This window comes from Balaenoptera acutorostrata, chromosome 10, assembly GCF_949987535.1.
Source record: "Balaenoptera acutorostrata chromosome 10, mBalAcu1.1, whole genome shotgun sequence".
NCBI classification, from domain to species: Eukaryota; Metazoa; Chordata; class Mammalia; order Artiodactyla; family Balaenopteridae; genus Balaenoptera; species Balaenoptera acutorostrata.
In genome coordinates this window covers 69778103-69805974 of record NC_080073.1, presented here as the reverse complement: position 1 = coordinate 69805974, position 27872 = coordinate 69778103, and the positions used below count along the sequence as shown (strand labels likewise).

The window sequence follows — 27872 nt, the reverse complement described above, 5'->3', positions numbered from 1 at the left end:
AAAGCTGTCTTCACTTCACTGCTCCCCGGACTCAGAGTACATTGCAGGAAGTAATATTACTGATAATAAGCTCACTGTTTTGAGGGCCATATGCAAAGTATACCATTCTAACAGCTTCACATGTAGTGATTTGTATAATCCTCATAATAGTCCTAGGAGGTAAGTACTCTCATCCCCATTTTACAGGTAAGAAAACTGAGGCATAGAGGGCCAATTTACATGCTTAAGGTTGCACACCTAGAAAAATGGCAGAGCTAGGATTTGACCCCAGGCAGACTGGCCCCAGAGACCGTGGCTTAACCACCGTACTATTCTGCACAGTCCCCAACTTTAGAAGGAGGGTTGCTGCTTCACCCTATACCCTCAGCTGGCTCCCCTTCTCTGCTCTTTAAGGGTGATACATGGCCGGTCTGCTGAAACTGCCACAACTCTAACTTTTATATCTGCAGCTACTTCACCTGGTTTTTCTTCGAGTCACTCAGCTTTTAGCCCTAAAAACTTCTCTCCCCCAGGCTAGGCCTGTTTGGCTCTCTGGGATACCTGTATTCACTGACAGAGCTTCCTCTGCAGTGATTTAATTGCAGGCAGCCCTTTAGCAGTTAGGATGTATGGGCCTTCTTTCTCTACAGAGGTCACAGAACAGCATCTCACAACCCCACACAACGCTCTTCTGCCCTTGTTCCTCACACCCGTGCCATGCTTCTGTCTCCTAAGGGACACCGCTCGTCTATCCTAACACAGCCAGGTGCAGTTTTTCTTTTATTATTCATAGAATTATAGAACTATGGAGTTGGAAGGAACTTTAATCACCCATTCTGTTTTGTCTAAAGGAAAGAGGGGAGACTCCTCTATGAGTAGGACTAGCTGAGGTGCTAATAAGCTGACAAAAAGTCCACTGTCATTCTGTGGGTTAGTGCAGAAAGACCTCAGATCCATCAGATAATCGAATATGCTACCCAGCATAGAATACCTCCATGTCTACCAGAGTTTTAAAGTCACAGACTATTGTCCTATACTCTATCGATATTGTGAATGGCTAAAAGCCATTCCAGGAATCACGTCCACCTCCCTGAGCTAATCTCGGAAGCACTTTTATCACATATGACAAGGCCCTCTGAGCCTGGCTCATGATAACCAAATTAGACGTCGTGCTCTCGATATCCTGCTCCACCTCAACCACATTATCAAAACTGACAGCTCGCCCAGCACGTGGCCAGTCCAGCCCCTTGTCCTCATTTATCCTAGGGCGTCACACATGTTGCTGGTTGGCAGAAGCTGTGGCTCTTTATCCGCTGCCTGCATCCTCGGCCCCGTAGCTAACACCTACTCACAGAAGCCCACTCTGTCCTTTTTTCTTCCAAAGCCCTTCCTTGGGCAAATTGGGTCCTGTCTTTCCATTTATCTGCTGAACAGGCTTCTGTGCTCTAACCACCTAACACCAATTACAGAGTGGGACTTCCCCGGGGGTCACCTGGAGATGCCGCCGTTCTTGAGAACACCTACGGTATCGGTTAGAACTTAGAAAAACATTCAACCTCCTCTGGCTTTTTCCCCTCCCATTTTTAAAAGGAATATACACCCATTAAAACAAAAACAAAAACAACCCCCAAACCCCTCAGTTCAGCAATGCACAAAGCAGGAAAACAAAAGCCCACTGCCACCCCCAGAGATTACGACCATGAACTGCCTTCAGGCCTCTCTCTCTGCAGATGGCAGAGCCTGGCAACCTGTCTCCTCTATCCCCACTCCCCGTCCCCCTGTCCTGGGCCCCCTGCAGCAGCTGCCTGGCTTCCGCCACCTCTTCAGTCTTCTTCACATCCCCCACCTCGGGTTCCAGGACGCTGGGCTCCCACTGGTCATCCCCCTGCCTCCTTGCCTGTCTGCCTCGCCTCCCTGACCTCTTGCGTAGGAGGGTGCAGGGCTCAGGCCTGGCCCTCTTCTCTCCTCTGTCCACTCCCACCTCCTTCGGATCTCATGCAAGGCGCTGGCTTTAAAGACCATCTAGCCAAAGGCTCCTAAACATACATGTCCAGTCCAGACTGCTCTCTCTTTCGACTCCAGACCCCTAAGGTTTATCTCCCTATGCTACCTCTCCATTCGGATGTCTAATGGCATTTAAGATTCGACATGCCCAAAACTGAACTCCTGATCCTCCTCCGTAAACGTGCTCCTCCTACAGCTTCTCACAAACTGCAAAGCCACTCTGACTCATCCCTTTGTCATACTCGACACACAATTCCTCAGGAATTCCTGTTGGCTCTATATCCAAGCTCAGGCCGCTTGTCACACCTCCACTCCACCATCCAGGTCCAAGCCACTCTCGTGTGTTACCTGGACGACTTACACTAGCCTCCTGGATGGTCTCCCTGCTTCCAGCCTTGCCCACACCTGCAGTCCACACCAGAGTGAACCTCTGAAACCGTAAGTCAGATCATGTCCCTCCTCTGCTCAAGACCCTCTTATGGCTCCCCTTCCACTCAGAGTAAAAGCCGAAGTCCTTACTCTGGCTACGAAGGCCTCCGTGATCTGGGTCCCTTGTGACTTCTCTGGCCTCACTTCTTCCTACTCTTCCCTTGGGCCACTCTGCTCCAGGCCACACTGGCCACCATCATGGTTCCACCAACAGCCCAGGCACATTGCGACCCCATGGCCTCTGCAAGCCTGTTCCTCCTGCCTGGACGCTCTCCCCGCAGATCCCCAGATGTCCACATGGCTCGCTCCCTCACCTTCTCCCAGCCTTTGCTCAAATGTCACCTTCTCAGTGAGCCTATCCTGACTACTTTGAAATTGCAACCTGTCCCTCCCCTACCACCTAATAATCCCTTTATCCTGCTCTACCTTTAAAAAAATTATATTTCTTATCTCCTTCTAACATTCATTTTAATTTACTATTTACTAGGCTTTGGTTTACTTTAAGTCTCTCCCCAACTAGTATGTAAGCTCTACAAGAGCAGAGTTCTCTGTTCTACTTTCTGTATGTCCTACTCCCTCAATGGTGCCTAGTATGTTGCAGGCATTCAACCAGTGCTGGTCAGCGAATGACTGAAAGGTCTCTTAGACCCGCCCAGCTGCTCTGCAGCCTTTCTGGCACTAAGACCCTTTCACGCTGAAGAACTCTGGGCCCCAGTGCCTTCCTGCCAACTGGGAAGGGCACCCTCTTGTGAGCATCCTTTCTCCTTTGCTCTTTCCAGCCAGGTACCTGCTGTGGTAGCTTCTATGCACACAGCCCCACTAGCGGGGTGACTCCCATTCTGACACTCACCCCCAGTGCGGGCTGAGCTCCAGGCCACTCACCTGAAAGTCCTCCTCATCCAAGATCTCTTTCCTCCACTTGATCAAGAAGGCTGCACACACGTAGAGATGAAAGTGGGAGAACCCTTCTGGTTCAGACTGGGAAGGGAAAAAACTGTTAGGTCTCCAAGCCCTCACAAGGAGCTGGCTCTAGCCCTCTCAGAGCCAATCCTTCTGCAAGGTGGGAAAGCAGAACAGCACCCCTTTAATGGCTGGGTGAGCAGAGGCCTGAAAAGATTTAGCAGAGGCCCTGCCCATGAGGCTAAGGCAGACACAGAGGTAGAAAGGAGGTGGCAGGAACTTCTGAGCAGCTATACTGCACACCCGCCAGGGAGCTGGGTGCCTCAGGGACAGCCTGGCATGGAGAGGGCAGGGGTCTCCTCATACCTGGTATGTGTCCCACAGGCGGATGGTGCAGCGAAGGGGAAGCTCCCGCATAAGCAGGTTGTTCATCCAACGAAAGGCAAACTGTAGGTATTCGACCTCGTACCTCCGGAAGTGATTATGTACCTGCTCTGAAACAGAAAGTGTCATTGGCCCCCTGAGAGTAACCTAGGGGACTGGACCCTGAAAGAGTCACATGAGCCAAAAAGGTGCTTTCCATTTCTTTTCAGCCACTCTCCCTGGAGAAGCCAGACACAGAGGGGCCAAACCGGCATCTGACCATCCTTTACATTTGACTCCACCACCGAGCAGCAACAGTGCATGGTTACTACTCAGCTCTGCATGTAGTAGAACTATTTGAACACCCCATAGTGATATTCTAGACACCTTTCTTCCTTCGCACGGCTGCTCCAGCCATAGAGCAGGAGACATAAGGCTCATTTGCCTGCTTGACCTTGTTACTCATCAGAGAAGAAGCCAGAATGGAAAAGAACGGTGCGGGTCACCTTGGCCATCCTCCCACCAGTGAGGATTCCTCTTCAGCATCCCTGACAGATGGCAGCCAGCAGGGTCTTAAACCGCCAGTGAAGGAGGTTCACCGACTCCACTCAAGGGCAGCCTCACCCACTGATGTATTAAGTGATTCACCAGAAAGTGTCTTGTCGACACTAGCAGACACTAGCTCCCTCCCCACTCCCACCCCTTGGTATTGGTGTAGTATTCTGGAGCAACACAAACAAACCTGACCCCTGTTCTACATGACAGCCCCTCAAATACTGCTTGACAGGATTAAAAAAAAAAATCACTATCCTCCTCAGTTTCCTAATCTATAAATGGAGATAATCATCCATACCTCAGAAAGTTTGGGGGAGAATAAAATGAGAAAATAAAAGTGCTTACAATAGCACCTGCATGGGGCAAATACTTAATACAATTTTTGAAAGAGTAACTATCAATGATGGTTATTTCTGGGGAGTAGAATTTAAGGAAGGGGGAGGATTTTTACTTTTTATCCTGTGTTTTTCTCAAGTGTCTAAATTTTTGTAATGAGTAAGTATTACTTCTATAACTCAAAGCATAAAGATATATACATTTAAAAATCCACCATCCTAAAGTACTGTGCCTGTATTTTTCAGGTATTTTTGAGGGCTGGAAAAAGGAAAAAAAAAAAGGACAGGCCAGACAGTGGCAAAAACCACAGCTCAGACCCTCTGGAACCTGGCCCTTGTCAGACAGCTTAGCACAGGCCTTGTACCAGGAGGGATGCAAGAGAGCTGGATGTGGGCCCCATCATGGAGCTAACAGTTGGGCCAGGGCAATAAGGCAAAGAGGCTGAAAGTATCCCACATACGATGCACAGGATAAAAATAGTAAATAATCAAACATGCTGGGAAGACTGAAATCCTAAGTCATAAAAGGAAGCTGGAGTGAGTGGAACAAATCAGGGAAGGTTTTCATGGAAAGAGAACCTGGGAAAGGAGAAAGATATACAATCGCTATACTGGGGAAGGGAATGCTTTGGTGAAGCAGAAAAATCCATGACAGAAAACCAGACAATGGGACTTAACAGTTGTGTAGTAACTGGTGGAATTAATTGGTGCTAGAGATTCCTCTTAACAGAAGACCTCGCTGTCAGACCTCTACGTGACAGTAATTCCGACTTCTTTCCCTGGGCCTCAGTTTCCTCATCGGTCAACAGCAGGGCTTCCCGACTTGCCTTCAGTTCTAACACTCCATGATTCCATGCCAGAGCCAAGGACTTACTGCAGGGCTCCTGTTCCTCAGAGACATTCTGCTTCAGGAAGCCACGACTCATATTCCCCACCCAGACAGGTCACAGGGAGCTATGGGACGTCCTGCTGGGGTATCAGCCAGACCTGGGGACCCGGCATGGAGCCCAGGAGTCCTGAGTCACATCACAGCATGAAGGACAAGGTCAGACTACAGACTTGATGCTAAAAGCAATGGAGAGCACGGGAGGTTTCAGAGCAAAAGAGGGACATGACCAGAACAGTGCTTTGGAAAGACGCAGGTGTGTGATAGATGGTGTGGAAGAGCAAAGAGTATGGAGGAGGCAAGTCCTTCTAGGAGGAAGTTGCAAAATCCCAAGCAAGGCTGGACCAGAGCTGTGGCTATGGACATCGAGAAGAAAGAGTGAACTTGAGGAGAGATGCTGAAGGAGGACTGACAGAACTCAGTGGTAGAAAACTAAGGAGAGAAAAGAACTTGACGTAACAGCAGAGTTCTCACCTCGCCTTCCGGTTGAGATGCGGAAGGATGCCAGTGCCAACAGCACAGAGTGAATTGAAAAGGGTCGTGGCTTGGAAGGGGGCTGAGGAGGCGGCCCACAAGCATAACAGGCTTGTGTCAGAATCACACTGTGCTACTGCTAGAGAATTCTTCCTCTGAACCTACCATCAATCCGACTGACAAGCTCTTCTAGTGCCTTGACCTTCTTCTGGATCCCTGGTTGTGCAAAGGTGTAGTTATCCTGCAAACAACATAGGACTCAGGATGAACAGGGATACCAAACAGTCGTGCCACCATCCCTCAAATTCACTGAAATACATTTATAAAACACAAGCTGTTTTTCCGAGGCTGGTGCCAGTGTTATGGGGAACAAAGGAATCTCACAGAACAGCAGAGTGTGAGGAAAGCCTAAGAGAGCCCTGTGCTGTGGAGGCAAACCGCATGGCCCGGGAGCACAGAAGAAAGGAGGGGCACCGTCTGATGACAAAGGCAGGGCAACACGGAGACTTCCTTAGGCTCCAGGGGACACTAGACCACTGCCTTTTGAAAGCTGTAAAGCTAATGAACGAGGTAAAGATGGATGGACCAAAAAGGAGAGGAGCCATGCTGGGTGGGGGGGCCCTGTCTGATGCAGAAGAGCAACAAGGAACCCAAAGGGCTGCAGGGAGCCCCAACCCAGGTGTCCCACAAGGGCAGAACCACTCACCTGTATCCCATCCAGCAGTTTGCTCATGCACCAAAAGCTGTCGGCTTCTATGCTTCGCAGCATGTCCTGAGACAAATTGGTCACGTCAAAGTTCTCCACGTCCTCTTCTGTAAAACAAAAGGTGAAGAAAGTCCAGAGGTCTTCTCCAAAAAATGGAGAGAGAAAGACAGAGTCTAGTATCTTCAACGGGGTCCTTAAGGCCAGGAGAGAGCCAGGCTAACGCGATGCCAAGGAACAGGGGCCTGCCCTCCCTGTCCCCTTGTCAGGTGGGCAAACGTGTCCCAGGAAGGCTCTTGAGGATCTCCTTACAACGCTGAACAGGCCATTTCTCACACCAGCTTTGCTGGGGCCAACACATCTTCCTCTTCCACTGCATTTGTTCATTTAGTTTGAGGAAAAAAATACTTCAGGCCTCCCGTTCAAAGAGCTATATCCAGGGGCTTCCTCGGTGGCGCAGTGGTTAAGAGTTCACCTGCCAATGCAGGGGACACGGGTTCGAGCCCTGGTCCGGGAAGATCCCACATGCCGCGGAGCAACTAAGCCCGTGCGCCACAACTACTGAGCCCGCGTGCCACAACTACTGAAGCCCGTGCACCTAAAGCCTGTGCTCCGCAACAAGAGAAGCCACCCAATGAGAAGCCCGCGCACCGCAACGAAGAGTAGCCCCCACTCGCCGCAACCAGAGAAAAGGCCGTGCGCAGCAACAAAGACCCAACGCAGCCAAAAATAAAATAAAAATAAATAAATTTTAAAAAAGAGCTATATCCAGCCCCCTGGAGATGGTCTGGAAAAATTCCTTGATTTCAGAAATTCACTGAACTGTCTAGCACACTCACACTTACAGGTAGTGAGAAAAGGTGGGATCAGGTAGCCCCCATAGTTCATTTTAAAGATGGAATCCTCCAGTTCTGACAAGGCAGACCCACGGCCTCACCACTCAGAAGTGAAGATGAGTGTGTGAAGGAAGATGGCCCAAACCCGTGAAAGCTCCCAGGATTTAATCTCACTAATCCGGTAGTTATCAAGATGGGTTCTGCAAAACCTCATTCCTATAGGATACTCAAGAAAAAAGGTTCCACAGACAAATATGGTTGAGAAATGCTGCATTATATATCCTCATCTTGGAGATTCACGAAGATCATAGCACACAAAAGGATCTGAGAAGTTATTAGACATTCTGCATTAAGTAAATCTCCTTAACCTTGCTTATCCAGCATTTCCCCAGCTTCTTTAGCCACGAGACCTCTTTTAAAGAGGATCGCCTATTAGCCTCTCATGGAAATCCCACACTAAGTGACAAGAGTGAGAGGTTGTCTATCTGGTCTGAGATACAAGCAGGGAGAACATAAGAGTCTTCTAGAAGAAGGAAGAGGCCATGTGATGTTTCCTTCCTGCCAAAGAGAGGTGGACAAGACAGGCCACCTCAACCTACAGGCCCCTGCATGCCTGTCAGAGGCCACACATGGAAATGTTCAGGCCCTTGAGTTCTGTGCCAAACGCAGCTTATCTCCTTGGAGCCCTGTTTTGAAAACAGGGTGTTCACTGCAGACCCTGGTGCTGCAGAGAGACACGGGCATATGATGAAATGTATTCTCTTTCATTTATAAGAATTATTACTCTATTTAGACCTACATCTGGACCTTCTTGGGGAAATGTGTAACAACTCTCAGATTCTCATCCTGTATAAACAGCGTTTTTCTAGTGGACATCAAGGGCTGTAAAGACCCTTTTGGGGAGGGCGGGGTGCTTTGTCAGAAAAGCTATGACCCTGGGAACAGTGTAAAAGTCCATAGTTAATACAAGTAAAGTGTCAACAACAGTACCTGGCACACAGTAGGCACAATATAGTTTATTTTAGATGACGTTTACTAGGAATTTGTAATGACACGGGAAAGTATGTCACAGCATTGAGGGAAAGAAGTAAAGTACAAAATTATTTATGGTTTACTCTCAACTACTGCACATACAATATTTATGTGTTTATATAATCACAGAGGAAAGACAAAATAGATCACAAAGGTTTACAGTGCTTATTCCCAAGGTGGTAGGGATAAAGAATTTTTATTTTCTTTAAGCCTTACTATTCAAAATTTCTACAATAAGCATAATTTTTATAGTCAGGAAAAAATGCACATGATTTTAGAAAAAAGGGGCTACCATTGACTACATCTGCCTTTCACCACCAAAAAAGAACAAACAAGATTTTGTAAAACAACACTGAGCCTGAAGAAATGAAGACTTCAGATAATATATAAAGGTCCGTTTGAGAAACCACGTAAAAAAAAAATCCTTCCAGAAAATACCATCTTTCTATTTTTCTAACTTAAACACTTACTATATAGTGGGGGCTTGTGTGTGTGTGGGGGGGGTGGGGGTGGCCATATATATACTATTAATTTAATTAAGTGATACTGGGCTCTAAGACCCAGCTCAGAATCTTCCTTTTTCTTGTTGCTTCATCTTACATTTCTAAGATCCTTCCGTGTTGCTGTACAGACCTCTAGTTCACTGCCCCACACAGAGCACCACCCCTTTACATATCCGTTCCCTCCATGGATGGATACCCAGGTGCCTCCAACTCCCACTACCGCGAACAATGGCCAGAGGAACCATATGAGAACCACTCTGGGCCACAGGTTCAAGTGACCTAACCTCAGGTACCACCAGACCACTCTCCAGGACCAGACCCCCAGCAGTGCGCTAGGGAAGCGTGTGTTCTCCTTTTTAGTGAGCGAGACTGATCACACCAACCGTCCAAGGCAGTAGTTTCCCTCTTTATGAAAATAGGGTTGTGGAACTTCCCTGGTGGTGCAGTGGTTAAGAATCCGCCTGCCATTGCAGGGGTCAGGGTTTGATCCCTGGTCCAGGAAGATTCCACATGCTGTGGAGCAACTAAGCCCGTGTGCCACAATTACTGAGCCTGCGCTCTAGAGCCCGTGAGCCACAACTACTGAGCCCATGAGCCACAACTACTGAGCCCGCATGCCACAACTACTGAAGCCCTCGCGCCTAGAGCCCGTGCTCCGCAACAAGAGAAGCCACTGCAATGAGAAGCTCGTGCACTGCAACGAAGAGTAGCCCCCACTCGCCGCAACTAGGGAAAGCCCGCGTGCAGCAATGAAGACCCAACGCAGCCAAAAATAAAAAAATAATAAATTTATTAAAGAGAAAGAAAATAGGGTTGTAAGAAAAAAATGAAACCCACAAGGAAGGCTCAAGATAAAACCACTCCCACTATTCATACACGCTTCCCAAAAGAAAATCCAGAGTGCCACAATAATGTGAAGGGTCTTTTCCTACCTGGGCATTCTACCATTCCAGAACATTGCAGCGGGAATGTCACTGGGAATGGAAACCACACAGAGCAGAGTAACAAGGGAGAAAGAGCCTGGGTCCCCAAGTAGACTGGGGAGCACAGCTGCCACATCAGCCCTGGTGACCTGTGGCTTTTCTGTCAGACAGACGAGCACATGGCTAAGAGCACAGACTCTGGAGTCAGACTGTGTGGCTCAAATCCTGGCTCTGTCACTCACGAGCTATGTGGCTTTAGGCAAGTGACTTTCTTTACCTTCCGTGCCTCAACGCCTCATCTGTTAAGGTGGTAATATCCTACCAGTGTCAATGCACATTGTAAGGATTAAACAAATCAATACACGAAAAGTGCTAACAATGTCTGCCATAAAATAAGCATTATGCAAATGTTAGCTAGTATTATCGTTATTATATGAGGAACAAATAAACTTCTACCTTGTTTAAGCCACTGTTATTTTAGATCTCTGTTATTCGCAGCCAAACCTAACCTAATTCCAAAAGTACCTAAAAAATAAAAGTCAATTTTCAAAGCTTTCCATTTCCACCTTCTGGTCTCAAGGAAGAAAACTGAACATGAGGTTTAAGTTGGTAAGATACAGCTCTCAGTAACTGTGCCAGTTCCAAACCTTTAGCTGTCCAGGGGGAAAAGGGACCAGACAGGATGCTGAACCCTCTCTTGGGGCCTCGAATTGGGGGTTGTTGTTTCCCCATGTTCTGCCCTTACGCCTGGCCTGCCCGTTAGCCCATGGCTTTCACAGTCAGTGGGAGAGCTCACCAGCATTTCAGAGAGTGGGAGGAGAGTTTAGTTTTAGTGTTCTGGCTGCTGGGAGGATAAAATTCACACATTCAGTCAAAAACTGTGAGCTGAGTGCACCATCAAAAAGCAGCAGAGAAAGGGAGGCCCAAATGCTCTCTGAAGGGCTTCATTCAGCATAAACAGTCTGTTCAGAAGGATCATTAAACGTCCCACTTGAGAAAATCCAACATATAATTTAAGCTGGAACGGGAAACCATGCCAGCAACACAGTCTCCAATGAAGGCAGCGTCTCTGGTTGTCATTATGCAGCATTCAGCAGCCAGGACTCAGATTGGAGGGAGTGAGATTTTAAGGGATATTTTATGGCTGTTTTAAGAGGCAAAGCATCCAAAAAGAGGAAACCCAAAAGCTCTTTATAAAAATCAAATTGCCCATTCCAGGCTTGACAAGAACATGCTGTCAAGCCCGGCATTATTAGCTGAGAAAATGTACCACCTGAGTGGTAGCCCCAGTCAAGTATTTATTTTTCTGAGAACTCCAGATCTCGGGCCTAAAATCAGCCTCACCTATGCCTCAAACACTCCCCTACAGCTTTGGGAAGAACCGCTTTTGCTTAAACTGACAAGAGTTAACTTGTCCATTAACTGCTTTAGGCATTTCCCAGGAACCATCTGTGATCGCAGGGCAATTTCTGTATTTTGTGATCTGTTGGGTCAGAATTAATCAGCACGACTGGCAGGCATGAGAGGATTCAAGGCATCAGACTACAGACAGCCCTTCTATTTTCCAAAGCCTCTGGCTTACCTGATTCCAGTCTTTTTTTTTTTTTTTTAAACTGAACTCATAAGAATACCTTACATAATATTTTCTGATCACAAAAGTAAACTGATTGAGAAAAGGGAAAAAAAAAACCTTTTCAGCTATACATCTAAAGAACTTCATAAAAATAAGAGTTAAATATTTCATCCAGAAAAACACAGTTTTGGGCTTCCCTGGTGGCGCAGTGGTTAAGAATCTGCCTGCCAACGCAGGGGACACGGGTTCGAGCCCTGGTCCTGGAAGATCTCACATGCCGTGAAGCAATTAAGCCCGTGTGCCACAGCTACTGAGCCTGCGTTCTAGAGCCCGTGAGCCACAACTACTGAGCCTACACGCCACAACTACTGAGCCTACACGCCACAACTACTGAAGCCCGTGCACCTAGAGCCCGTGCTCCGCAACAGGAGAAGCCACTGCAATGAGAAGCCTGCGCACCACCACGAAGAGTAGCCCCCACTCACCGCAACTAGAAGAAAGCCTGTGCAGCAGCGAAGACCCAATGCAGCCAAAAATAAAAAGTTAAAAATATATATATATTAAAAAAAAAAAGAAACACAGTTTTAAGAAAAGTGTCAAGGAATTCATCTGATCACCTGTATGTACTAATTTTTAAGTGGTTCAAGTGCTATAGAAACTTATTGTTGGGTGTTATTCATCTGGTATTTTCAGGCAAGTATTTGATAGCAGCAGCTGAGACAAGGCCACCACAGCTGAGCATGGACAAAGTAGAGGGGCCCCGGGACTTCCCTGGTGGTGCAGTGGTTAAGAATCCGCCTGCCAATGCAGGGGACGTGGGTTCGATCGCTGGTCCAGGAAGATGCCACATGCCGTGGAGGAGCTAAGCCCATGCGCCACAACTACTGAGCCTGCACTCTAGAGCCTGCTAGCCACAACTACTGAGCCCACATGCCACAACTACTGAGGCCCACGTGCTTAGAGCCCGTACTCCGCAACAAGAGAAGCCACCGCAATGAGAAGCCCACGCACAGCAAAGAAGAGTAGCCCCCGCTCGCCGCCAACTAGAGAAAGCCCGCGCAGCAGCGAAGACCCAACGCAGCCAAATAAATAAATAAATAAATATTAAAAAAAAAAAAAAAAGTAGAGGGGCCCCTCGGCTAAACCCAGAAAAGTCAAACCACCTGACAAAGAAAGGGCAGTGAGGACAGGGAGGAGGTTAGAGGAAAGACTTCTTCTGAGGTTCCTAAAGAGCGGAGACCCATGCGGGGCCTTTCTGCTTCATGAAGACCATGTTCCAGACTGAGTGAGAGGAGACGTGCTGTTTCCAAGACACAGAGAAACAGCTGACCATGGAGCCCTTCCCGACGCCGCGCCTGTCAATCAGGGCAGTGACTAAAAGGTAAATATTAACTCAAAATGATCTCTGGCTGTCCACTACTCAGCGTGGGGCAGCCTGGCTAAAATTAATTTTAAAAACCAACATATCACTAAACCGGCTCTACTTTCCTGAGGCTCCTGGATTACTCTTTTTTTTTTTTTTTTTTGGATTACTTTTATTTAACAAACACGAGTGGCTGTTGGCTATGACCTCAGATTACATGAACCTGAACTATATGAGTATTCAGGTTATGGGGGCAGAGAGGGGCCAGGTCCAGCACACACTTCACCTTCTAGGACCTGCCCAAAGACCACCCACAGAGCCAGGCAGCATGTCACCAAGACACTGTGTATGTGAACAGGCTCTAGGGAGTCCAAGGTCCCCAGTGCCAATGTCAGGGGCCCAGAGGCTCCTCATCTAGGCTCAAACATCTTGACTATGTTGGCTACCTCAATTTCTCCTCTGTTATAATTTCTCATTTTTTGGGGGGTCAGATGAGAGAGAGAGCAAGTGGGCATGCACGTGTCACTTGGTTTACCACCAGGGAGAGAGCAGGCCGGGTCCTACAGTGCGGGAGATGACAAGCTACAACTAGCCCTGGGAGAGCTTACCTCCTACAAGGGAGAAAATCCAGCACTGGACATCCCACCAAATGCTCACACTGCTCTCAACTGTCCGCTGAAAGCAGCTCAGCTCAGCTCAGCATTCTGACTGGGCGTCCCCACATACATGTCTGTTGCTGGAAAGAGTCTCATATGTCTCAACTATCACACATGAGGCTGCTGCATCTATGAAGATGGGGCCAGGAGGCACCTTGAAGAAAGGGGTAGTCCCAAACAGGGTGAGCGCTAAAAATTCAGCATCGGTCTCACTCCCAGTTCCCTCCAAACCAGTAGCATGAAAATGCAAAGTGGAATATCCTTACTCTATGATTCAATTTATATAAAGTTTAGAGACAGGCAAGACTAATCGAGGTGTTAGAAGTCAGTAAAATAGTTACCCTTGTGGGGGTGAGGGGAGGGGCTAGAAGGGAACACAAGGGGACTTCTGCAGTGCTGGAAATGTTCCACTTGGGTGCTGGTTATTTAGGGGAAATTTATTGAGCTGTGCATGTAATGACATATGTACTTTAAAAAGTGTATGTTATACTTCAATACGAAGTTTACATTTTAAAAGGAAAAAAAGGAACGTCCTCTTAAGACAATGAAAGGCTACGTAAGTCTGTCCAGTTTCATCTTTGGCCTCCACACCTTGCCAGGCGGGGAGGAACAGGAGCGGCAGAGCAGAGTCGGGTGTGAGATGCACAATGAAGCCTCCCAGGATCTAAGAGCACGGAGCTGGAGTATAATCCACAGCAGCCCAGGAGCAAGACACGGCAGCAGGGGCCATGGTACCTGGGCATATGGGGCGTTATTAACAACAACTCCTTTCCTCTGAAAATCTGAGTGTTAACTACCAAAAATTAACTGCATGGCTCACCCCCTCTCCTCCTTCAGGACTTTGCTCAAACATCGTCTTCTCAGTGTGACCCCGGCTCACTACCCTGATTGAAACCTGCTCCTGTTCCCACCCTTGCCAACAGGGCACAACTGTGTCCTTCTTTCCTCCTTTGTTCTCCTGCATAGCACTTATCGCAGTCAAGGTAACAAATACCTTACTTATTTTTCTATTTATTGTCAGTTTCTGCTCATCAGAATTTACGCTCAGTGGAAGGGATTTAGTTTTACATATGACTTACCTACATTAGACTACACATAAGCTCACAGTTCTGTTTTGACACATGTATACATCTGTGTAAAAAAGTGCCCCAGTCCAAATAGAGAACATTTTCATCACCCTATAAAGTCTCTTCTTGCCTCTTCCCAATCAATCTCCCACCAAGAGTCGACCATCATTCTGATTTCTATCACTATAGATTATTTATGAACTCCATTTAAATGGAATCATACAATGTGTACTTTTTCGGTATCTGGCTTCTTTTGTTCAACATAATGGTTTTTGAGATGATTTCTTCCATGTTCTTGCTTTTATCAGTAGTTCATTATTTTTTATGGCTGAGTACTATTCCACTGTGTGACCATCCATTCTCCTCTTAACAGATATTTGGGTTGTTTCCAATTTGTGTCTATATTACTACAGTTGTTATGAATATTCCTATGCAGCCTTTGGGGGACTATACGCTTTCATCTTCCTTGTATAAATACCTAGAAGTGAAAGGCAGGGATTTTCGTCCACTTTGTTTACGGTTGTATCCCCAGTGCCTAGAGCAGTGCCTGGCACGGTGTAGTTCTCAATAAGTATCTGCTGAATGAGCGATAGAACTCCATCTCCATCCCTTACGAGAGAACTTTTGTCTATCTCAGCACAGTAGCAGAATACGGTAATTCACTGCCCTCCAGTGGCCAAGCCCAGCAAAGCTGCACTATTTCCTGAATATCTAGCAACGTTACAAAATTTTCATTCTTTCATTCATCTAGACATGTATGGAATGCCTATTTTGGACACCAAAATAAAAGCACTGGAACTATAAAGATGTTTAAAATAGTTTCTGGCCTCAAAGAATCATACAGTCTGGTGGGAGAGGGTAGGAGGGAAACACACAATAATTGGTGCGGTAAAGTCCTACAAAGGGGAAATGCACAGGGTTATGGAAAGAGTACCACTGGGGTGGTGGGGGCAGGCAAGAAGTCTCAGGGCAGGCTTCCAGGAAGAAGGGGTGTCTTAAAGGATGCACAAGGATTAGCCCAGGGGATAAAGAGGTGGTACAGGACAAGGCTTTAGATTAAAACTGTCAGTTTTGGACTTCTGAGTTTAAGAGGTTAGGCAGGAAGTAGATCACACAGGGCCTTGCACAAGCTAGAGAATCTGGACTTTTTTTTTTTTTTTAGCTGTGCTGCGTGGCTTGCAGGATCTCAGTTCCCCGACCAGGGATTGAACCTGAGCCATGGCAGTGAAAGCCCAGAATCCTAACCACTAGGGCACGAGGGAACTCCTGAGAATGTGGACATTTTAACTGTAGGTGATGGGATGCTAGTGAAGGGTTTTAAGCAAAGGAGCTGCACCGACAAGTCTGTGTTTAAATGGTGTGAAAGATGGGAAGAAGGGGATAAAAACCAGAGATGGGAAAACACACTTGGCCATTTCAGCAATCCAGGGCTAAGCTAGGGTAGTCATAGGAGGAATAGAGAGGGAAGCAGATTCAAGAAATATTTAGGACATGAAATCATCAGAGCTCTGTAACTGATTGGATATGCAAGAATGAGAAAAAAGAATTACGAACAAGTCTTAGCATTTCTGACTTAAGTGACAGGAAATGCTGGCAACTGAGAGAAAAGGGTGGCTGGGTATGGAGAAGAGTTAGTCAAACACTGTGTCTGAGGAGCCTAGGGATAGCAAAGATTGCCACTATCCATAAATAACCCACTCCTCCTTGGGGAAAGGACCCGTAAGGGCCACCTGGGATACAGACTATGTTTTCCAGGCTCACTTGCAGATGGGAATGGCCATAAGACTAAGTTCAGACAAGAGAGATTCAAAACCAAGTGTCATGTACTTGGGAAGTGTCCTTCAACAGAAGAAGTATGCCTTTCTTCCTTTCCCCCTCCATACTGGCTGGAATATAGATGTGATGGCTAGAGCACAAGCAGCTATCTTGGACCATGAGTACAAAAACACATGCTGAGAATGGCAGGACAAGAGAGAGAGAAGGCTGGATCCCTGATACCATGGAGCGCCAGACTACTTCCCTCCTGACTTTTAAGGTGAGAGAAATAAGCTTTTCTCTCTTGCTGAAGGTATTGGTCCCCTGTCAGTGCAGACAAGCTAATCCTAACTGGTCATTTATGACATATCTGAGTGTAAATGTCACGCAGGGAACATGAGTCAGAGGTATGGGAAAGACTTCCCTTCTGGGAGTTCTACTGCTGTCATGCTTCTAAGTAAAACCTGAAATGAAAATCCTGCTGTACTACTTCATGCAGAGGAGAAGGGGGAGAGTTATTTGACAGTGTTTCATTTTGTACTGAAAGAAATCACCAGGCACCACTCTTCTTTTGAAAACAGGACATGTCATGAGCCCCACTTTTCTATATGACTTCCTCATTTGCATCACTTAAACAGTTGCTGTTACACAGCTTAATTTGGTGACGGCCACATCATCAATTACATTTGACCTTAATATGTTCCAAGCTAGATCAATAATGTCATCTAAGTCCATTAGGTTTTGGAGATGAGAGTCTAAAGGCATTCCACCATCTCAGGGGTCACAGTCCAGAGACTCTATCTCCCCAGGGGTGACCCTCCAGCATTGTCACCTCTGGACCCAGACATAGCTGGCTTATCCACAGAGGACCCACTTCTATGTGAGCAGCTGGTTTCAGCAGATAAAGAGGCTACTGGGGGGCTAAGCCAGCTACAGAAAAATCCTCTAGCAACTCAGAGGGGAGTCACTGGTTCTCCCCGTTTTCAACTATTTTACAACAAACATGACACAAAGCATGAAGCCAGCTCAGGTACCAATTTATAAAAGTAATAAAGAACAGATAGGGGAGGAGATAGGAGAGAGGCCAAACAAGGTCCTGGTGGCATGTGGATCCCGCAGCTCTACTAGGACACGTCCTCCACACTACAGCTCAGTAAGATGGGGTGGTGGGCTAAGGCTGCCTGATGATACCTGCCTGGGATGATAAGGGCAACTGCCTGGCCTGTTCCATGGGTGAAGGATACCTGAGGCCTCCTGTGGTAGGGAGAGTCATATCAGAGAGGTCATAACAACACACCTCTCACAGTAGCTGCCTTACTAGGATATGGCACTGTTAGAGAAGGGAAGAAAAGCAGCATTATTACTCAGACAAGAGAACTATTCTTGAAGGCCACAAACAATGTTGAATCTATGTTCAGGAAAGGCCTTGAGGCTGGAGGGAAGTCTGTATGCCTTGTTTCTTTGAAGCTTAATTTATACCCAGCAACCGATGAACAGACAAATAAAATGTGGTATATTCATACAATGGAATATTTATTTGACCATAAAAAGGAATGACCATTTTTATGAAATGTCCAGAAAAGGCAAATCCATAGAGACAGAGAGTAGATTAATGGTTGCCTAGGAATAGAGGGGGTGCGGGGGCTTGGGAGTGATGGCTAAGGGGTACAGGGTTTCTTTTCGGGCTGATGAAAATATTCTAAAATTGACTGTGCTGATGGTTACACAGCTCTATAAATATACTAAAAACCATTGAATTGTACACTTTAAATGGGTGAATTGTATGGTATATGAATGCCATCTCAACAAAGCTGCTATCAAAAAAAGAAAAAAATACCCCACCAAACTAATTTGTAAATTTACTGCAGCACCTCCAATAAAAATTCAAAAGGGTTCCCTACATCCTGAATTTGGCAAGTTGATTCTAAAGTTCACCTGGAAGAAGAGCCAAGACAATTTTTACAAAAGGATGATGAAAGAGACTGGCCCTGAAATAATAATAAAACACACTACAAAGGTCAAAAATCCAAGCTGTTGGTACATGCATAGAAATGGAGATAAATGGAACAGAAATAAGTAAACCATATAAATAAAGAAATTTGTATTATATTATGAAGAGGGATTTCACATGAGTGAAGAAAGGATGTACTATTTTTAAACAGTGTTGAGAAAATGAACTATCCAGTTGGAACAGTAACTTTAAATCTCAACCCCCACTGTACAGGAAAATAAATTACTACTGGAATTTAAAAAGCTAAATGTAAAATCAAAACCACAAGCATATTAGAAGAAAACATGGAAGAATATTCTTATAATATTGGGGTGGGGAAAGACTTCCTAAGCAATATACCGAATCTAAAAACCATAAAGGAGGAGGTATTTCCTTCATGTCCTTCTCACACTTTGCAATGACTTGTTTAATTTTCTGTGAACCCTTTAACCCCCGCACTAGATGGGAGGCTCCAGAAGGGCAGGGCCCACATCTGTTATCTTAGTCACCCTATCCTCTGGCACATAGGAGGAGCTCAATAAATACCTGTCGAATGGACAGATTTGACCACATAAAAATTAGGAAGTGCTACATAAGGAGACACAGTAAACAAAGTTGAAAAGACAAATGATGGTCTGGGAGAAAAAAAAAAGAATTAGCTTGAACTATATAAAATTCCCACGGAGGGATGTGTCAAAAATGGTTGAATATTAGCAATTTCATGTGGTTTGACCTCATATTTTTAACACATAGCAGATGAAAAATGAATATATCTAATCCACATAAAGCTCTTACAAAACAAGACCAGCAGTCCAATAGAAAAAACTGGATAGGACTTCCCTGGTGGCCCAATGGTTAAAAATCCACCTGCCAATGCAGGGGACACGGGTTTGATCCCTGGTCTGGGAAGATCCCACATGCCACAGAGCGACTAAGCCCGTGCATCACAACTACTGAGCCTGCACTCTAGAGCCCACAAGCCACAACTACTGAGCCCACGTGCCACAACTACCGAAGCCCACACGCCCTAGAGTCCACGCACGGCAACTGCTGAGCCCGTGTGCTGCAACTACTGAAGCCAGGGCACCTAGAACCCGTGCTCCTCAACAAGAGAAGCCACCGAAATGAGAAGCCCGCACATCGCAACGAAGAGTAGCCCCCGCTCGCCGCAACTAGAGAAAGCCCGTGCGCAGCAACAAAGACCCAACGAAGCCAAAAATAAATAAATAAATAAATAAATAAATAAAGTTATTTTTTAAAAAACTGGATAAAAGAATTTTTTTTTCTGGGGCTTCCCTGGTGGTGCAGTGGTTGAGAATCTGCCTGCCAATTCAGGGGACACGGGTTCGAGCCCTGGTCTGGGAAGATCCCACATGCCGCGGAGCAACTAGGCCCGTGAGACACAACTGCTGAGCCTGCGCGTCTGGAGCCTGTGCTCCGCAACAAGAGAGGCCACGACAGTGAGAGGCCTGCGCACCGCGATGAAGAGTGGCCCCCACTTGCCGCAACTAGAGAAAGCCCTCGCACAGAAACGAAGACCCAACACAGTCATAAATAAATAAATAAATAAAGATAAAAATTTTTTTAAAAAAAGAATTTTTTTTTCTTTTTTTTTTTCTTTTTTTAAGCCTACAGCACCCGGTATTCCCAGGCGATCTCCCATCCAGGTACTAACCAGGCCTGACCCTGCTTAGCTTCTGAGATCAGACGAGATCAGACGCGTTCAGACGCGTTCAGGGTGGTATGGCCATAGACTGGATAAAAGATTTGAACAAGCAGATGACAAAAGAAACAAATGCTAATACACAAAAGAAAAGATAAACCACCTCACTGATGAGCAAGTGGAAATAAAAATTGAAACACAAACCATGGTTTATTTGCCAAATTGGTGAAACACAGTTAGACTAAAATACCCAGTTTTGCTAAGGATATGAAGAGTGCACCCAAACATTAGTGATTGGAGTATAAACTGCTGTAAACCTTTTTGCAGTGTAATTTTGGAGTGGTACCTATTTGGCGTGCTTTTAGGACTAGTAATTTCCGTTCTATGGGCTCTCTTTCAGGGAAACGTGTATTTTAACACAAATGTATAAGAAAATATGTACAAGGATATTCATTGAAGTGTTCTTTATAATAGCTAAAAATTGTAGATTATTTAAATGTCCTATTATAAAAGAACTGTTTACTCAACTATAGTAAAGTTTGATGAAAGCAAATATAATTGCTGAAAACGATGAGGTAGATCCATATGACCAAACTTGGAAAGCTGGCCAGATATTTGTGAATGAAAACAAGCAAGACAGAGAAAAGTATGGATAAGTTTGATCCCAGTTTTCTGAATACAACAAAGAAAAATAATATATGCAGCTCTATCCGCACACAGGAAAAGGACTGGAAAAATACACACCAAGAGGTCAACGGTAGTTATCTCTGGTGATGGGGGGGTAGGGGTGAGGTAATAACAATTCTATATTGTTTTTATTTTTTTAAATAAATTTATTTATTTATTTGTTTATTTTTGGCTGCGTTGGGTCTTCGTTGCTGTGCGCAGGCTTTCTCTAGTTGCGGCGAACGAGGGCTGCTCTTTGCTGTGATGTGTGGGCTTCTCATTGCAGTGGCTTCTCTTTATTGCAGAGCACAGGCTCTAGGCACGCAGGCTTCAGTAGTTGTGGCATGCGGGCTCAGGAGTTGTGGCTCACGGGCTCTAGAGCGCAGGCTCAGTAGTTGTGGCACACAGGCTTAGTTGCTCCGCAGCATGTGGGATCTTCCCAGACCAGGGCTCGAACCCGTGTCCCCTGCATTGGCAGGCGGATTCTTAACCACTGCGCCACCAGGGAAGTCCTTGATTTTTTTAAATGAGTATGTACCTCTATTGTATTTTTGTTTGTTTGTTTGTTTTTGTTTTAAGAAAAGGAGCAATAAGAAATGTGCTACCTGGGGCTTCCCTGGTGGCGCAGTGGTTGAGAATCTGCCTGCCAATGCAGGGGACACGGGTTCGAGCCCTGGTCTGGGAATATCCCACATGCCACGGAGCAACTGGGCCCGTGAGCCACAATTACTGAGCCTGCGCATCTGGAGCCTGTGCTCCGCAACAAGAGAGGCCGCGATGGTGAGAGGCCCGTGCACCGCGATGAAGAGTGGTCCCCACTTGCCGCAACTAGAGAAAGCCCTCGCACAGAAACGAAGACTCAACACAGTCATAAATAAATAAATAAATAAATAAATAAATAAATAAATAAATAAAAAAGAAATGTGCTGCCTGCTTTGGAGCAGGGAATGGAGAAGAGGGAGCCACTAGATAGATCTAAGTTGAGATACCACCAATTCTTATAAAGAGCACAGGTATTTAGGTCAAAAGACCTAGGTTTGAGTTTGGGAGCTCATTTAAAATAGGTTGATACATCTACCTTAAAGAGATATTGGGGGCTACTAAATGAAATCAGGTAAGTCAAAGTACTTTGCAAACGGTAAAGTGCTTTAAAAAATCAGGGTCATATTACTGGTTGGCCTGGCAAGTCCTAGTTTGATAACTGGAAAAATAAGGGCTAAAGGTACAAACTCCTAAGGAAAAGAGAGATGGATGGGAACTGATAGATTAAGAGAGACTTAAGAGACATATCAACCAATTAGTAGAATGTGTGGACCTGATTTGAACCCTGATTCAAACAAACTGTTAAATATACGTACGGGAATCAAGAAAATTTGAATGGTGTTGTATATTAGATTATATTAAGGAGCTATTATAACTTTTTAGATGTAATAATTGCATTACAGCTGTGAGTTTCTTTAATCATTATCTTCGAAAGGTACATATGAAAATATTTATGGATGAAATTATATGGTGCTTGACATTGAGATTTGCTTACTCACAAAGATGAGTGGGTGAAGAATGGACAGAGTTATGAAGTTGGGTGGCAGGTATATAAGGATTTATGGTATTATTTTTTCTACTTGTACATATGCTTGAAACTGAAAAGTTTTTGTAAAAAAAGAATGGGCCCCGCCTTCCTAGTTCTAGGAGGAGGTACCAAACACCCATCTGAAGTCTGCTGCAGAGGTGAAACTGAGTACAGCCTTGCCAAGAAAGGCTTCCTTGCTCAGGAAGGGCAGAGAAGCCCACGCTTCACTGTGTAAACGCTGTGGGTCAGCAATGGTTTCACTGGTCAGCAGGTAAGACTGACAAACCCAACACCCAGATCAGAATGCAGTCATATCTATCAAAGACAGGCACAGTGGACTTCCCTGGTGGTGCAGTGGTTAAGAATCCGCCTGCCAATGCAGGAGACATGGGTTCGAGCCCTGGTCTGGGAAGATCCCACATGTCGTGGAGCAACTAAGCCTGTGCGCCACAACTACTGAGCCTGTGCTCTAGAGCCCTCGAGCCACGACTACTGAGCCTGCACGCCTAGAGCCTGTGCTCCGCAACAAGAGAAGCCACCGCAATGAGAAGCCCGCACACCACAATGAAGAGTAGCCCCCGCTCATTGCAACTAGAAAAAGCCCATGCACAGCAACGAAGACCCAATGCAGCCAAAAATAAATAAATAAATAAATTTATTAAAAAACAAAAAAGAAAGGCACAGTGTTTGGTGGGGCTGAGGGTAGCACTGGGATGGGTGCCTATAGAAGGTAAAGGAAAATTTGGTACAAAATATAAATGACAGCTAACAAGATAGTTAATATCCAATTAGAACTGCAGCTGCTGAGGATTTCCCTTAATTGGCATAAAAACTGGCAATGCCAGTGTTCAGACCTCAAATGTAGATTAATGAATGGATTAATACCTTCCTAGGCTCATCCTTGAATACCATTTCAGAAAAGTACTACTGCAAGAATCAACCCCCAAATCCTGACAGACCAGCTGCACCGCTCTTTAATAAAGTTAAACCACAGAGAATTAAGCTGCCTCTGAAAACTGACCTATTAATGTGAGGGGAAAATGAAAGTTCTCCAGCAAAAGCTTTATTTATATGCTTTTGCTTAGGGTCACTGGACAGAGTGAACAAGAGAGTGACCTTCCACCCTCACTCCCAGTTCTGCACTGGCTGCTGTCACTTAAGGGGAACAAGGAATGGCATCGTTAGGTTGCCTTAACGTTTTGAGTAATGAAAAATAAAAAAGGCTGCCTCATGAAAGACCAAAACACCACGGCTTTGAGTCCCACGAGAAAACTTGAATGGGAAGGATCAAGTGAGGCATTTCTTATGCCTTCCCCCTCCAAGGGGCTCCATTCCAGTCCCCTTCTCATTACCATCCTACCCCCTGCAATGGTTTTCTACAGAAAGAATAACCCACCACCCCCAGAGTCTGAAGAAGAGGGTTCTGGTCCTAGCCCTGCCACTAATAAGGAGGCAAGGAATCTCACAATCCATCTGTGAAATGAGGGGAGTAGACGGATAGTTTTCTAAAATCCTTTTCAATGTTCTTATTCCCACATGAACTTCCGACTAAGAGAACAAAGCATCAGGCCATGACAGATAGGTTTTCCTCTGAGTCTTGAAGCACAAGTGACTGAGGAAACCAAAAAAGTGGAGGATCCTCAATGCCTTTTAAGACTCTGACGATTTAAGCCTGGCTGGAGCAGGTGGCTGGAGCTGTAAGAAAACCTAACTGCTGCCGTGACAGCGAATCACTCCGTTCAAAGTGACAAGAACCCAGTGGGGTAAGAGGTGAAGGAAGAGGAGGAGAAACCAAGGTCCTGGAGCTCTCCTTGGCCCATTCCATTACCTCCAGTGTGAGCTGGATTCTGGCACCTTTCCCGCTCTATACGTCCACATCCTGCTCCTAAGATACAGCATGTGAACTGAAGTGTGAAGGCCTGATGTATAATCTAAAATTCCAGCTTTCACAGATGAGGGTCTGCATTTGAGACGAGTTCAAAATAATCCAAAAGGAACCTCAGTCAAACCATCAAAACATCTGTTTATGGCAGAACATAAATATATCAATTTGGTCATTCTTTGGCAAAGGTCTTCTTAGGTGAGATCTGTGACCATCTCGAGAGAGAAATTCCAGGCTGCTGCTGCGGCTGCTGTTAAAACAGGTTTATGGCTTCCCTGGTGGCGCAGTGGTTGAGAATCTGCCTCCCAATGCAGGGGACACGGGTTCAAGCCCTGGTCTGGGAAGATCCCACATGCCGCGGAGCAACTAGGCCCGTGAGCCACAACTACTGAGCCTGCGTGTCTGGAGCCTGTGCTCCACAACAAGAGAGGCCGCGATAGTGAGAGGCCCGCGCACCGCGATGAAAAGTGGCCCCCGCTTGCCACAACTACAGAAAGCCCTCGCACAGAAACGAAGGCCCAACACAGCCAAAAATAAATAATAAATAAATAATTTAAAAAAAAAAAAACAGGTTTAGCTGTGTATTCTAAAGCCACTATCTCTTTTTCAGCAAGACATGCCCACTGGCTACACTCTTGGGAAAAACAAACAGACCACAGATAAGAAAAGAGCAATAGCTTGTTCAACTTGGTACTCATGCTTCTTACCGACATATTCTGAGAGGAAGACGACAAAGAATGGAGTGACCAGGTCATTAATTCCTTGGACATACCCACTGGCAGGGTGTCGGATGGCCCAAATAAATAGAATTCTTTCGAAGATCTAGGAAAATGAGAAAAAAAGACGACATGATGTTAAATCACGGGGATACTCTTTCTCCCTCCATTTACCTACCTCACAATTTAACTCAGCGTTGCTACAGAATTTGTAGAAAAAATTTTAAAATATTGTGGACAAAGGCAGTCTACAAATATAAAAAGTTTCTAAGACACTAACTGTTTTTAAACAGGGGTAGGTGCTTCTTGCCCTTTCTCTTTTCAGTATCTAGCCAACGTGACATAAAATTGGGAAACAGAAAGGAGAGTGACACAAATGGCTTAGAAAAAGGTTTGTTGTGGATGTCATTAATTCAGGCCACCATGCTCATTTGTAGATGCTGTTTCCCTATTTCCAGGAGCAAGATATCAGAATATCTAAGCTCTGATACATTTCCTAAATCTCTTTTGGTCATTACAGGATTTAAAGAGGAAATGTCTTCTTTACCACACTCCCCACTCTCCCTGCTGAGACGGAAGGAGATCTAGATCTGGATTTAGTTCTAACCCAGCTTGACTAGGAACCAGTGACAGACTCTAAATGCAGGAAGTCATTTCACATATCAGGATGCAACCCAGACGTTTACTGGGGACAGGAAGTCAAATAAACCAAATCCTATGGATTCCTACAGCCAGGAACTTGAGAACAGAGAAGTCAGCCAGGGCCTCCATGGGGAAAGCCTCTGGGGTTAAGTACATTAGCCACAAGAGGCCAGAGGACTAGACTGGGGAGAAAGAAAAAATCTTTTTTTTTTTTTTGGCCGCACTGCACAGCACTCAGGATCTTAGTTCCCCAACCAGGGATCGAATCCGTGCCCCCTGAAGTGGAAGCATGGAGTCCTAACCACTGGACCACCAGGGATGTCCCTGAAAAGATCTTTATGGTCCTTTTACAGAGTTCGGCCCTGTCACATTCTGTTACACTCCTCTCTGTTTTCACTATGCCCTTGGAGCTTTTCCCCTGTCTTCTCTCAGCTTGCTGATACTCATCCCCTGGCTTCATCCTGCTGACCACAACTCCTGGGCCCAATACATTCCTTAGACAGGCTTTGACTGGGCCGTCTCAGGTCTCTGAACCACACCAGAGGGATGACAGAGGTGGTAATGACTACATGCAGGGAGGACAGGAGATTAGGGGCCTCCACAGCACCTGGCTCTGCAGAGCTCAGAGTCAGTCAGCTCTGCGGGCAGATTGAAGAGGCCCTCTCGGAGGTCAGGTGCAAAGGAGAAAAAACCTCCCATGGGGAAAAGTAAAAAGGAAGTGGTCGTATGGCTTTGGAGTTGGTTAGCCAGTGTAGGAGAGATGTGGAGAATCTAGACACAATAAAGGATGTTTCCCAGCCCTTGTGTTGAGTCTGCCTTCCAACTGGCAGAGAGAGCCAAGAAACACTCCCACCGTCAACACCCCTGCCCTTGCAGGCAGTGAGAGCAAAGCCCAGCCTGGAAGGAGCTGGCCTCTGCCTCCACCAGATGGGCCCACTTGCTCCCCGGGGCTGAGGGAAGGGTGTGGCGTCCTCATTTGTGTTAGGCCCAACGCTCCAATGGGACCCCTCTTACATTCTTTGCTGCTAAATACCCTCCTGCCTCCCTTGAAACTGTGGCTCAAGCTAGACCCACCACGTTCAGGAAGATCTCAAGAGTTCCCTGCTCCACTCTGTCTCCTCACACCTCCTGTGGCCTGTGTCTGTCTGGATGTCTCTGTTAAAAGCTCTTCCAGATCAATCCTTCTGAAGGACTTATCAGGGCTTCTACTTCATGCTATCAGCTCCTTGTGAATACACAAATCCCTGGTGACTGGCTTAAACAATGGCCAAGCACATGGAAGCTAACCATTCAGAATCAGGAGACCTGCAATAATCCCTCTCTAGTAAGGATGGGACAGTGCAGACACACTCACACTGTACAGGTGAAAACGCCAAAGAGATGGAAATAGATGAGCACCAAACCTGGTTACCAGGGGAGACCATGGAATCTTCCCTACAGAAAAAGCCTGGGACAATCTTGTCTGCCTCTGAGACACCTCTTCTACTAGTGTGGGTAACTCTCACTTACTATAGTCAATTCTCAACTATCTTTAGGTTTATAAAACAAGTCTTTCAATATTCAATGTTACTTAATTTTCTGCTCTTTGGTTGGCAATTTATTCTGTTTATGATTACTACAGTCTGCTAGATGGAAAGGTGATTCAAGAAAAATTGGAAAGACTACAGTTTGAATTTCTTTCTCTGTAGGCAGGTTCCACTACTAGGAGAAGCCTTTTAAATAAACTACTTTCCCTGTCTCCAAATTTAAAGTAACCATGCACAGGTAAGAGAAAAGAATCTGAACATCTTCAAGTTAAAATGAGGAATAAGCAGGGCTGAGCCATGGGAAACTGAACGGGAGACACAAAGGGATCCTGGGCGGTTTTTAGTTTCCTTTGAGCTGACTCTTACAGGTAAAATAATGGTGTCACCCTCAAAATCTTCTTTATGCTAGTGGTAAGTTATGAGGGATCCCATCAGTAGACACATCTATATTTAAACAGAATTATGAGTATAATCTAAAGTCAAACAGAAATTATTTTGAGCATTTTTTATCACATTTTCTCTATTATAAGGATGAGTGAAAATATAATTCAAAGAGCACTTACATCCAGTATCCTAGCTACTATGAAGCTGCAAAGGAAATCCCTAATCTTGAGGAGTTTATATCAATACTTACTGCTTGGTCAAAAGATTAATAGTCCCACTGAAACCTTTCATGTGTTTTGCCAACTTGTTAGGTCTCAACATATCACTACTAATCTGACTTCTGGGTAGGTATCCGAAAGAATTTAAAACAGGGACTCAGATATTTGCACACCCGCATTCACAGCAGCATTACTCACAATACCCAAAACGTGGAAGCAACTCAAGTGTCCACTGACAGATGGCAGATCAACAATATGTCTTATACACATATAATGGAA

General features: G+C 45.7%; 1 protein-coding gene and 1 pseudogene across 1 annotated transcript in view; both read right to left on the bottom strand.

Moving 5' to 3' along the window:
* TBC1D22B (TBC1 domain family member 22B) overlaps window positions 1–27872 on the bottom strand; it is a 64044-nt gene that overhangs the window by 9129 nt on the left and 27043 nt on the right. The window contains exons 8-12 of the mRNA XM_007197937.2: window positions 24815–24929; window positions 6632–6738; window positions 6091–6166; window positions 3679–3806; window positions 3295–3390 (exon numbers count right to left, since the gene is read on the bottom strand). Coding sequence (XP_007197999.1) covers window positions 3295–3390; window positions 3679–3806; window positions 6091–6166; window positions 6632–6738; window positions 24815–24929 — 522 coding nt within the window. The remainder of the gene's footprint in view (window positions 1–3294; window positions 3391–3678; window positions 3807–6090; window positions 6167–6631; window positions 6739–24814; window positions 24930–27872) is intronic.
* Window positions 19953–20081, bottom strand: LOC114235953 (5S ribosomal RNA; annotated as a pseudogene).